Here is a 14,357-nt window from a genome sequence, read left to right on the forward strand (position 1 = left end):
ACCTCTCCTATTCAACATAGCATTGGAAGTTCTGGCCAGGGCAAGCAGGCAACAGAAGGAAATAAAGCGTATTCAAATAGGAAGAGAGGAAGTCAAATTGTCTGTTTCCAGATGACATAACTGTATATTTAGAAAACCCCATCGTCTCAGCCCAAAAACTCCTTAAATTGATAAGCAACTTCAGTGAAGTCTCAGGATACAAAATCAATGTGCAAAAATCACAAGCATTCCTATACACCAACAACAGACAAGCAGAGAGCCCAATCATGAATGAACTCCCACTCACAACTGCTACAAAGAGAATAAAATATCTAGGAACACAGCTACTAAGGGAAGTGAAGGACCTCTTCAAGGAGAACTACAAACCACAGCTCAAGGCAATAAGAGAAGACACAAACTAATAAGAAAACATTCCATGCTCATGGATAGGAAGAATCAATACTGTGAAAATGGCCATACTATCCAAAGTAATTTATAGATTCAATGCTATTCCTATCAAACTACCATTAACATTCTTCACAGAGTTAGAAAAAACTACTTTAAATTTCATATGGAACCAAAAAAGAGCTCATATAGCCAAGACAATCCTAAGCAAAAGGAACAAAACTGGAGGCATCAGGAGATCTGACTTCAAACTATACTACAAGGCTACAGTAACCAAAACAGCATGGTCCTGGCACCAAAAGAGATATGTAACTAATGAAACAGAACAGAGACCTCAGAAATAACACTACACCAGCTGTACAACCAGCTGATCTTCAACAAATTGGACAAAAACAAGCAATGGGGAAAAGATTCCCTATTTAATAAATGGTGCTGGGAAAACTGGCTAGCCGTATGCAGAAAACTGAAACTGGACTCCTTCCTTATACCTTATTCAAAAATTAACTCAAGATAGATTAAAGACTTAAATGTAAAACCCAAAACTATAAAAATGCTAGATGAAAACACAGACAAGACCATTCAGGGCATGGGCAAAGATTTCATGATGAAAACGCCAAAAGCAAATGCAACAAAAACAAAAATTGATAAATGGTATCTAATTAAACTAAAGAGCTTCTGCACAGCAAAAGAAACTATCATCAGACCGAACAGGCAACCTACAGGATGGAAGAAAGATTTTGCAATCTACCCATCTGACAAATGTCTAATATCCAGCATCTACAAGGAACTTACACAAATTTACAAGGAAACAAACAAAAAATCACAAAGTGGGCAAAGGATATGAATAGACTCTTCTCAAAAGACGACACTTATGCAGCCAACAAACATTTTAAAAAGCTTAACATCACTGATCATTACAGAAATGCAAATCAAAACCATAATGAGATACCATCTCACGCCAATGGCAATTACTAAAAAGTCAAGAAACAATAGATGCTGACGAGGCTGTGGAGAAATAGGAATGCTTTTACACTGTTGGTGGGAATGTAAATTAGTTCAACAGTTGTGGAAGAAAGTGTGGCGATTCCTCAAGTATCTAGAACCAGAAATACCATTTGACCCAGCAATCCCAATACTGGGATATACCCAAAGGAATATAAATCATTCTACTGTAAAGACACATGCACATGTATGTTTACTGCAGCACTATTTACAATAGCAAAGACATGAAACCAACGCAAATGTCCATCAACGATAGATTGGATAAAGAAAATGTGCTACACACACTATGCAGCCATAAAAAAAAATGAAATCATGTCCTTGGCAGGGACATGGATGAAGCTGGAAGCCTTCATCCTCAGCAAACTAGCATAGGAATAGAAAACCAAACACTGCACGTTCTCACTCGTAAATGGGAGTTGAACAATGAGAACACTTGGACACAGGGAGGGGAACAACACACACCAAGGACTGTCAGGGGGCAGGGGAGAGAGAGCATTAGGATAAATAACTAATGCATGTGAGGCTTAAAACCTAGGCCAGGCGCAGTGGCTCACGCCTGTAATCCCAGCACTTTGGGAGGCCGAGGCGGGCAGATCACCTGAAGTCAGGAGTTCAAGATCAGCCTGACCAACATGGAGAAGCCCTGTCTCTACTAAAAATACAAAATTAGCCAGGCGTGGTGGTGAATGCCTGTAATCCCGGCTACTGAGCAGGCTGAGGCAAGAGAGTCGCTTGATCCCAGGAGGCGGAGGTTGCGGTGAGCGGAGATGGCGCCACTGCACTCCAGCCTGTGCAACGAGAGTGAAACTCCGTCTCAAAAAACAACAACAACAACAAAACCTAGATGACAGGTTGATAGGTGCAGCAAACCACCATGGCGCATGTATAACTATGTAACAAACCTGCATTTTCTGCACATGTATCCCGGAACTTAAAGTAAAATTAAAAATTTAAGAAAAGAAGAAAAGAAAAAAATAAAAATAAAAATAAAAAAATCTTCTGAGTCTCCTACTTTAAGTTCTGTAGTTTTAGATTTTACATTTAGGACACGAATTCATTCTGAGTTAATATTTTTATGTGAAATGAAGTATGGATACAAGTTCACTGTTTTGCATATTGAGATCCAATTGTTCCTGCACCATCTGTTGAAAAGACTATTTTTTCTCTACTAAATGTGTCAAAAATCAGTTGTTCATATATATGTGGGTCTATTTCTGAGATCTCTGTTCCATTGATCTTTATGTCTTGATTACTTTAAGGAGTCTTTGTAATAAGTCTTCAAATCAGGTAGGGTTATTCCCCCAACTCTGTTTTCTCTTAAAAGTTATTCTAGCTATTCGAGATCCTCTGAATTTCTATATGAATTTTAAAATCAGCTTATCAATTTCTAAAAGCCCCCCTGGAATTTAAACTGAAATTCTGTTGAATTCACAGATAAAGTTGGGAAGAACATACATCTTAATAAACAATATTAAGTCTTCCAACTGATGAACAACATTGACTGATTGATTGATTTAGGTCTTCTTTGTTCTCAACAATATTTTGTAGTTTTCAGTGTACAGGTTTTACACATCTTTTGTTAGACTTATCCTTAAGTCTGTCATATTTTTATGCTGTTATAAGTGGTACTTTTGAATTTCAATTTCCAATTGCTTGTTGCTAGGAGTATACAGAAATACAATTAATTTTTTGTATACTTATCTAGTATATTGAAACCTTACTCAACTCTTTTATTAACTACAGCTTTTTTTGAAAACTCAAAACAAGATACCACGACATACCTATTAGAATGACTAAAATTAAGACAGTGTAACATGTGTTGGCATGGTTGTAGGGGGAAGTAGAACTTTCAAATACTACTGGTAAGAATGTAAACATTGGCTGGGCGCGGTGGTTCACGCCTGTAATCCCAGCACTTTGGGAGGCCGAGAAGGGTGGATCACCTGAGGTCAGAAGTTCAAGACCAGCCTGGTCAACATGGTGAAACCCCGTCTCTACTAAATATACAAAAATTAGCCGGGCATGGTGGCGGGCGCCTGTAATTCCAGCTACTCAGGAGGCTGAGGCAGGAGAATTGCTTAAACCCGGGAGGCGGAGGTTGCAGTGAGCCGAGATTGCGCCATTGTGCTCTAGCCTGGGCAACAACAGCAAAACTTTGTCTCAAAAAGAAAAAAAAAAAAGAATGTAAACATTACAACAACTTTGAAAAATAATCTTGGCAATTTTTTAAAAAGCTAAACATATACCTACCATATGATCTAGACATTCCAATCCTAGGTATTTATCCAAGAGAAATGAAAGGATATGTTCCTACAAAGACTTGTACATGAATGTTCATAGCAGCTTAATTTGTAATATTAAAAAAATTAGGAACAACCCAACTGTCCATCAGCATGTAAATGGATAAACCAACTATGATGTATCAATGGAATACTAGTCCATAATAAAAAGGCAAAGGTATTAATACACACAACACTGACGAATTTCAAATTTACGGAACATAAAACTCTCCCTTTCAAAGTGTACAATGCAGTGGTTTTTAGTACACTGACAAGGTGGCACAAAAGTCACGACTATCTAATTCCAGAACATTTTCATCACCCTAAAAACAAATCTGTATCCACTAGTAGTCACTCCACATCCCAGTCTCATAGAATATACTTAACTTCCAGACAACAATGTATTTCATCTGGGTGTCCCAAATCAAGCCTCAAACCTTTCAAGTTTGAAACATTGCTTTTAAGTTAATTTCAAGGGTCTATGAAACACTGTTACTCTTCATTATTTTATTCTTTCTAATGCTTTCTAATGAAAAACAAAACCACACTGATAAAGACACTGACAATTTTAGAGAAGTTCCAATCACAGAAGTGTCATTTAGTGTACATGTGTATAACTGTAATAGTGACTGCAAAATTATTACTTTTACTCAAATATTAATTCCAAATGTAGCAACTTATTTTTCCTTGGCTTCTCCTTATTATAAATGCCAGGACTGGTCAAGACTGAACTACAGTGGTGAATAAAAAAGACATGATGTCTTTGCAAATATTAAGTCACACATCATCTGCAAAGCTTTTAAAAATTAGATTAACACAATCCACTTTGAGATCATTCCACCATGAACTATATTTTCTCAAAAACTTTTTAACAATCTTTATAAAAACTTTAGGTAAAGCCAACAGCACATTGGAAGGATAATGGTTTTACACTGCATTATACTAACTCAGAACATTATGATCAATACTTGTGCCTGTTTTTTTGTGGGGTTTTTTTGTTTGTTTGTTTGTTTTGACAGAGTCTCGCTCTGTCACCAGGCTGGAGTGCAGTTGCAGGATCTCGGCTCACTGCAACCTCCGCCTCCTGGGTTCAAGTGATTCTCCTACCTCAGCCTCCTGAGTAGCTGGAATTACAGGCACACACCACCACGCCCAGCTAATTTTTGTATTTTTAGTAGAGACGGGGTTTCACCATGTTGGCCAGGATGGTCTCGATCTCTTGACCTCATGATCCACCCGCCTCAGCCTCCCAAAGTGCTGGGATTACAGGCGTGAGCCACCGTGCCCGGCTGTGCCTGTTTTTGTTTTTTTTTTTTCGAAGACATGACCACTTGTATTACAGAATCTGTCAACTATAGAAGAAATTATAATCATAATCCAATCAAAATTTAGCACTTTTTTAATATTGAAGGAGTGTCAGTGATGACAAACATCCATAATAAGCCTTGGAATAATATGCATCTATGTTTAATGATTCCATAATCCTACAAACTATTGTTGGTGCACAGATATTAAATGTGATAGAGCAAAACAGTGGCTGATACTTGGATTTTTACCCTTCTATGTTTAGATAATACTGTGAAAACAACACACAAGCATTACTCACTGTTTAAAGTTAACTTTTTTTTTTTTTAAAGAGTCAAGATCTTGCTCTGTCACCCAGGGTGGAGAACAGTGGTGCAATAACAGCTCACTGCAGCCTCTAACTTGTGGGCTCGAGTGATCCTCCCATCTCAGTTTCCCAAGTAGTTGAGACAGCAGGCACATGCTATGATGCTCAACTTTTATTTTGTTTTAATTTTCTTTACTTCTCAATTTTTACTTTTTAGAGCCAAGAGGAGATCTGTTCTGTTCACCCAGGCTGGTCTCAAACTCCTGGCCTCAAGCAATTCTGCCTGCCTCCACCTCCCAAATAACTGGGCCTCCAGGTACCAGCCACCACACCCAGCTTAAAAGTTCAACTTTTTATATGACATTTTCCAAGCCTACTAAATCACAAGTTAGAGATATTCCCAATGATTTTCCTAAGCAAAACCTATATTTCAGCAGTATACAATTGCAATGCTGTTGAAGCATTATTTGTGAAGGATTTCCTTGATTAACAAAAAATATGGAATAAGCATTACAGCATAGCATGACTATATAATCAAAAAATCAAAGACAGGAAAATTCAGAAAGAACATGTAATGTACATTTCTCTGATACTATTTTGGCATAACTGCTTTCAAAGCACAATAGCAAGAATAAGCAGACTCTTGATATCTGAAATGGATATAATTAAAGACTTCTGAGCCTACAAAGTACAAATGCCACTACATATATCCACTTCAGAAAAATAAGTGGGTACCCAGTGAAAAGAAGAAAACCACCAAGCCACATTAAAAGTGTTGGGCAGTTCTATGTGCACTCACTAGCTATTCAAAATTTTGCCTGAAAAATTATGAACTACTGCATCATGGACTTTGCAGCTGGTTAATAGTCAAAACCATGAACATTAAACTCTTGACTGTCAAGGTCCTGCAATAAATGTCTGAGAAAAGAATGAACAAAGAAATAAATTTTTAAAATCTTCTAGGCATAGTATCAGCATGGGATTTGTCATGTTAAAAACAGCATTTCTCTAGAATATTTCCTAGAGAAAAGAAAACTTCACATAAAGACCTGTACACCTATTCATAATCACCAAAAACTGGAAACAACACAAATGTCCTTCAATCAGTGAATCAATAAACAAACTGCAGGCTACTCATACAATGGTATTCAATCAAGCACAAAGTAACAAACTATTAGTACACCCCAAAACTTGAATAAATCTCAAAGGTATTATTTTGAGTACAAGAAGACAGCCTCAAAAGGTCACCTACTTTGTAATTCCATTTATGTGTCATTCTCAAAAAGACAAAACTACAATGATGGAGAAAAGATCAGTGGCTGTCAGGACTAGCAGAAGCGGGTAGGCATCATCGTGAAGGGATAATGAGGGAAGCTGGGGGAGTGATGGAATTGTTCTGTATCATGACTGTAATAGTGCTTACATAAATCTGTATATGTATTAAAATTCACAGACCTGTATATGAAAAAGGACAATTTTACTATATAATTAAAATAAATAGCATTTCAGTGAAATCAACTACTTGTACTTACTCATTCTGAGAAGTGTTACAATATTGTATACAGCCAATTATTTAAAAATTTGTTTAATAGTACTTGCTAATGGTGATAACAAAAGTCAACCAATCAAGTGACTTAAAAATATTTAAATCTCTACTAACTTTTTATTAAAAAAAAAAAAAACTTACCAAGTTCATTGAGACTCTGAGCAGCTTTTGTTATCTCTCTACTTCCCCCTTGCAGTTGTCCTTGGAGTCTCTTACTGAGATTCAAGATACGAATAATCCTCCGAAGCAAATCACAGGCAACCTGTGCAAACATCACAATGTTAAGTTAGTTGATCCATGAAGTTTTATTACTATTAATAAATAGTAATAACAAGCACAGTGGGTTGATAGGTGCAGCAAACCACCATGGCACATGTTTACCTATGTAACAAACCTGCACATGTATCCCGGAACTTAAATTAAAAAAAAAAAAAACAGTGGCTCACATTGTGCTTAATATGTGAATCTACCCATTCTTTCCAGATGCTAAAGATTCACTCATGCTTTTTTTGTTTCCCACCAACCACAAACCTAAATAATAGCAAGTCTTAAAAAGCATCAAATGTCCTAGGGAACACACGGAAGTACTATATTTACATTTTACAATAAACTCCAATTCATCCCAAGTGGAGAGAACTTGGAATTGAGGCACTGTGAGACCCAAGGATTCTTTCAGTCCTAAACCAGCTTTCTTCTCTAGGCCAGTGGTTCTCAGTCTTGATTACAAATTCAAGTGGGTAGACTGAAAATGTTCCAATGCCCAGGCCACAGCCCTGACCAATTAAAACAGCATTTCTATGGGTTAGAACCAAGCATGAGTTATGTTTTCATGTTTTTAATATTCCCAGGTGGTACCAATGTGCAGCCAAAATTGACAATCACTATGCTAGGTTGCTCAGCTTCCTACTACTGCCTCCTGTTATTTTCAGTCCCAGCTTCTCTTTCCTATATCCTGCAGGAGTAGTCTTAAAACTTCTCTCAATTTCATTATTTTCCTAATCTTTTTTTTTTTTTTTTTTTTGAGAACAGGGTCTCGCTCAGTTGCCCAAACTGGAGTGCAGTGGCATGATCACACCTCACTGCAACCTCTACCTCCTGGGCTCAAGCGATCCTTCTGCCTCAGGCTCCCAACAAGCTGGGACTACAGGCGTGTGCCACCATGCCTGGCTAATTGTATTTTTTGTGGAGATGAGGTTTTGCCATGTTGCCCAGGCTGCTCTCAAACTACTGGGCTCAGGTGAACCTCCCACCTCAGACTCCCAAAGTGCTAGGATTACAGGTGTGAGCCACCATGCGTGGTGATTTTTAATCACTAATAAATTATAAAAGAGAAAGCACATAAACAACAAAACTATTTCACACACTTCCTATTCCTTTTCCCAGATCTAATACTAGGTCTTTAGCTATCAAAAGGCTGAGATAAGAAATAAAGGTTCATGTATTTTAGGACACTTTATTACAGAAGCTGGATTCACAGCAGTTGCATGAGGGAGAGTGTGGTAGAGGGTGACATACTGAATAACCAACATGTAGTGATCTTCAGCCTCAGTAGTGATTACAAAGGAAAGAGAGACATTCCATACTGCTGCATCACAACCATTTTTGAATGGCCCCAAGGCTAACTGAAAAGCAAGGACATCTCCCCTGTTTAAGGAGAAAAATCCTACATGGTGGCAATAAGAATTAAAAGCTCTGAGAAGCCAGGGTCCCTGAACCTCCAGGTATAAACATTCTTTTATGGGTGAAATAAATACATACACCAGAGCCACACACAGCCACACCCATGCACTCACAAGCAATACACCGTATGTATGCATACACCATACTCAAACATAAAACAAACATATATTTACAAACACATGTAAGTCAAAGCCAATCAAGTATTAAACATGTTTACCTGACTGCTTTTCAGAGAAACTAATCTGAAATACTAAAATTAAAAAAAAAAAAAAAAAAAAAAGGAATGCCAAAGGAGAATTTTTCCCATGGAAATTGACAATTGGGGCATCTTTATCTTTTAATTAAATATTATCCGTTTTCTGAATAGATAATACAAGCACATGATTCAAAATTCAAGAAATAAAAAGAAATAACATTGAAAAGTCACCCTCGTATCTCTGTCCCAAGTATGCATTTAACAAAAACAATCACTGTTATTGTTGCAGGTAGTTAGACAGTCAAGAGTGGGGCAGGAGAGGGCTATTGCCCCACCCACTAGGAACGTCGGTTGATGATTTGGAAGTTATCACATTGCCTCTCTAAAACTGATAAATTGGCAGTCAGTGCCAGGGAGAGGACATTTCCTGATGGTCCACGCCTGGTGCATTAAAGTGTTAATTGAATGCAAATGCCAGGGAGAAGCAACTTCCAGGGCATGTGCTTTAAGACACAAAATGGTGGAGTATGACCTTCCGGGGGCACTCCACCTGAAAAAGGAAGAAAGCCTCAGGTGAGCATGCATAGAAATTCCTAAACACACTGCCTGTGCTCACCTCTTAAGGGTAAGGAGGGCACTGGACATGTGGGCAGCCCACCCTAAGGGAAGAATCTTGGGAAAGGAGCCAGGCTATAAAGTCCTCGGATCAAGGTTAAACACTGCACCTGACCTCAGTGCCCACGTGGGACTCTTCCAAGCATACTTTCCTTTCTTTCTTTCCTGTTCTAAAGCCTTTTTAAATAAACTTCCATTCCTGCTCTGAAATGTACCTTGGTCTCTTTTTCTGCCTTATGCCCCTCAGTCGAATTCTTTCTTCTGAGGAGGCAAGAATTGAGGTTGCTGCAGACCTGTACGGATTCGACACCAGTAACTTGGATATCTTGCACTGGAAACATTATCAGCACCTTCCCTGTTAGAACTGACATTTTTAGATAAACAATTTGGAACGTAAAATCTCATTCCTCTGAGATTTTAAATACATCGTTAAGAAGAAATTAAGCTCTTACTCTAAGATTGTCATCCAGAATTCCCTAATCCTACCCAACAAAGGGTATGCTCTCAAAACATGCAATCTTTATTTCTACTGTTTTTATTTTTAGCAACCATACTTAATCTGTCACCAAGTCTTACCAACTATCCTACTGCATAAAACAAAAGTTGTTATTTTACCTCTATTCCTACAAGCATCACCCTAATCCACATCTTTATCACCATTACCTTTACATAGTGGTTTCTCGGCTAGCTTTCAAGTCTCTCATTGAAATCCACCCAGCCAGATTTATCTTCTTAAAAATGCAGTTTTTGGGCGAGACGCAGTGGCTCATGCCTGTAATCCCATCACTTTGGGAGGCCAAGGCGGGCGGATCACCTTAGGTCGAGAGTTCGAGACCAGCCTGACCAACATGGAGAAACCCCATTTCTACTAAAAATACAAAATTAGCTGGGTGTGGTGGCATATGCCTGTAATCCCAACTACTTGGGAGGCTGAGGCAGAAGAATCGCTTGAACCCGGGAGGCGGAGGTTGCAATGAGCCGAGATTGTGATATTGCACTCCAGCCTGGGCAACAAGAGCGAAACTCCATCTCAAAAAAAAAAAAAAAAACACAGTTTTCAGCACTCCAACCCCCTTTTTAGTAAACTTTAATGGCTCTCTACTTACAGATTATGTTGAATCTTCTGGGAATACCATTTAATAAAATCCTTAGTTAATAAGTCTAAGCTATTATAAGTTGATCTATAAGGCATCAGTTCTCACCATTTCCCAATATAGCTGCCTCCCCTCCAATCAATTTCCTTTCCCTCCCTGTTTTTTTATTTTAGACTTTTACTATTAAATAACACAAGCATGGAAAACCACACTCAGAGATACACAGCTAAAGGAACTTAGAAGCAACACACAGATCAGGAGACAGGATCATGTGAGCCACCACAGAAGCCCTCATTTACTCCCTCCCAATGCCATTACCCTTCATGCCAACCAAGAGAAACCACTACTCTTTTACATTAATCACTTCCTTACTTTTATTTTTTTTATTACTGAAGTACAAATACCTAAGTGCTATGGTTTAATTTTTCTTGTTTTTAATCTGTTCCCTCACCTTCTCTTTTTTTCATTGCAATTTGTTGAATATATTGGATCATTTGTCCTAAAGTTTCCCACAGACTGGGTTTTGTTGACTGTATTCCCTTGATGCAGTTTAACAAGTTCCTCTATCTTCTATATTACCTGTAAATTAGTAGTTGGATGTGGGCAGCTTCATCAGATTTAAGTTTAGTATTTTTGGCAAGATTAAACATTAGAGGGTGGTATATTTTAAGAGATGTATGATTTTCTCTCTTTTTGTGTTGAGTATCAGCCACTGATATTCAAAGTCAAAATCCACTGAAACATAAGTGACTGCAAAATAGTAATAATCCAATTCTGTCATTTTGTCTTTATTTACAAGCATATGAAATTTCTCTATAAAAATAAACTTTACCTCATTGACTATTTGTTTACCTAGGAGTATTGTTCATACTGAAAACTAAAAATAAATACTTAATCTTTCCCTTATTAGTTTTCAAAATGAAGGAATAATTTCCTAATATTCACCAATAATGAAAAATTAGTCGGTGGGGGCGGGGGGGAGGTGGGTGTTCTGGGGTTTTGCTTTTTTTTTTTTTTTTTGATATCTTTATGAAATGGATTTAAACATAATAAGGGATGCCCAACCCATCATGGCTCTTATCCTTATTGATGCTCAAAGTGTTCCATTTCGGCCAGCAGAAGCCTCTGAGAGTGATTAACTGTACCACTTTGCCTGAGACTGAGAAGTTTCCCAAGTTTTAGGACTTTCAGTAGTAAAACTAAAATAGCTGGTCACCCAAAGCCTATTCAAGTCAGTTCCTGAGTTCCTTTGTCATGAACCGAGCAGTCGTTGATAGCCTCCTTGGTATCTGGTATAAAAATGTTCCAGAATCATTTTATACATTTCATGCCCAAGACCTGGAATCAAAGATTTCTCAAAGAAGCCCTGGTTTCTTTTAGTAGAAAACAGCATTACTTTTTTTTCTTTTTGAGACAGTTTCGCTTTTGTCGCCCAGGCTAGAGTACAATGGCACAACCTTGGCTTACTGCAACCTCCCCCTCCAGGGTTCAAGCGATTCTCCTGCCTCAGCCTCCTGAGTAGCTGGGATTACATGTGCCCACCACCATGCCTGACTAATTTTTGTATTTTTAATAGAGATGGGGTTTCACCATGTTGGCCAGGCTGATCTCGAACTCCTGACCTCATGTGATCCACCTGCCTTGGCCTCCCAAAGTGCTGGGATTATAGGAATGGGCCACTGCGCCCAGGCAGAAAACAGCATTTCAAGACCACATTCACAGAACTAGGTTTGTTCATTTCTGGGACTTTTCCATAGACATAGCAAGGAAATGCCAGCATTAAAATATCACATAAATATTCATTTGATTTATGCCACAATACACATAAAACATTCTCAGATTAACATACATATACATATGCACAAATATATATATACACACAAATATAAGGTATATACTATTTTTAAATAACATTAAAGTATCTCAAGTTCATACTGATACTTCTAATTAAAAATCAGAAGTAGCGGATTTAGCCTTCTTACATCTATATAAATATAAACAGTATATAATTTCTTCCACATTAAGATTCCTAGCTCTCAAGGACACAGGAGATAACAAAATTAGAATAATGTATAATTATTCATTTGCTCTGCTGCACAATACACAGAAAATACCTGAGCAACAAAACAAACACTACAGTCAAAAGTATGATGGCAGAAAATAGTTTTTAAAATTTTTTGCATATGCTCTTCCCACTGTTTTTTACAGCTGAATTATATTTCTTTGCCAAAACATATAGTTATTACACACTATTCTTTATAACTTTCATTTAATACTAGTTCTCATGCTTAACACTAGTCTCACGGTGATTTTTTTTCTAGTCAGTCTTTGCTGTTCTGCAGCCTCCACTGGTGATACTCAAGGACACAGGGTCTGGAGTGGACCCGCAGCAAACTCCAGCAGACCTGCAGCAGAGGGGCCTGACTGTTAGAAGAAAAACTAATAAACTGAAATCAACAGCATCAACACCAACATCATGCAAAAACTCCATCCAAAGGTCACCAACAGCAAAGACCAAAAGGTAGATAAATCCACGAAGATGAGGAAAAACCAGCACAAAAAGGCTGAAAATGCCAAAAACCAGAATACCTCTTCTCCTCCAAAGGATCACAACGCCTCACCAGCAAGGGAACAAAAGTGGATGGGGAATCAGTTTGACAAATTGACAGAAGGAGACTTCAGAAGGTGGGTAATAACAAACTCCTCCAAGCTACAGGAGCATGTTCTAACCCAATGCAAGGAAGCTAACAGCTTTGAAAAAAAGGTTAGAGGAATTGCTAACTAGAATAACCAGTTTAAAGAACGTAAATGACCTGATTGAGCTGAAAAACAGCAGGAGAACTTCGTGAAGCATACATAAGTATCAATAGCCAAATAGATCAATTGGAAGAAAGGATATCAGAGACTGACGATCAACTTAATGAAATAAAGCATGAAGAAAAGATCAGAGAAAAAAGAATGAAAGAGAACAAACAAAGCCTCCAAGAAATACAGGACTATGTGAAAAGACCAAACCTACATTTGATTGCTGTACCCGAAAGTGATGGGGAGAACGGAACCAAGTTGGAAAACACACTTCAAGATATTATCCAGGAGAACTTCCCCAACATAGCAAGACAGGCCAACATTCAAATTCAGGAAATACAGAGAAGACCACTAAGATACTCCTCAAGAAGAACAACCCCAAGACACATAATCATCAGATTCACCAAGGTTGAAATGAAAGAAAAAATGTTAAGAGCAGCCCAAGAGAAAGGTCAGGTTACCCACAAAGGGAAGCCCATCAGACTAACAGCAGATCTCTCTGTAGAAACCCTACAAGCCAGAAGAGAGTAGCAGCCAATACTTAACATTCTTAAAGAAAAGAATTTTCAACCCAGAATTTCATATCCAGCCAAACTAAGCATCATAAGCAAAGTAGAAATAAAATCCTTTACAGACAAGCAGATGATGAGAGATTTTATCACCACCAGGCTTGCCTTACAAGAGCTCCTGAAGGAAGCACTAAATATCAAAAGGAAAAACTGGTACCAGCCACTGCAAAAACAAACCAAAAGTTAAAGACCATCAACACTATGAAGAATCTGCATCAACTAATGAGCAAAATAACAAGTTAGCATCATAATGACAGGATAAAATTCACACATAACAATATTAATCCTAAATTTAAATGGGTTAAATGCTCCAATTAAAAGGCACAGACTGGCAAATTGGATAGAGTTAAGACCCATTCATGTGATGAATTCAGGAGACCCATCTCATGTGTAAAGACACATATAGGCTGAAAATAAAGGGATGGGTGAATATTTACCAAGCAAATGGAAAGCAAAAAAAAAAAAAAAAGTGGGGGTTGCAATCCTAGTCTCTGATTGTTTAGACTTTAAACCAACAAAGATCAAAAAAGACAAAGAAGCCCATTACATAATGGTAAAGGGATCAATGCAACAAG

General features: G+C 37.9%; 1 protein-coding gene across 2 annotated transcripts in view; it reads right to left on the bottom strand.

Annotated features, from left to right (window-relative positions):
- COG5 (component of oligomeric golgi complex 5) overlaps positions 1 to 14,357 on the bottom strand; it is a 360,750-nt gene that overhangs the window by 317,014 nt on the left and 29,379 nt on the right. For both annotated transcript variants that reach the window (XM_054687655.2, XM_519305.8), the window contains exon 6: positions 6,965 to 7,085. In XM_054687655.2, the coding sequence (XP_054543630.2) occupies positions 6,965 to 7,085 (121 nt within the window). The remainder of the gene's footprint in view (positions 1 to 6,964; positions 7,086 to 14,357) is intronic.

Source organism: Pan troglodytes, chromosome 6 (assembly GCF_028858775.2).
Source record: "Pan troglodytes isolate AG18354 chromosome 6, NHGRI_mPanTro3-v2.0_pri, whole genome shotgun sequence".
In the NCBI taxonomy this organism is placed as follows: Eukaryota; Metazoa; Chordata; class Mammalia; order Primates; family Hominidae; genus Pan; species Pan troglodytes.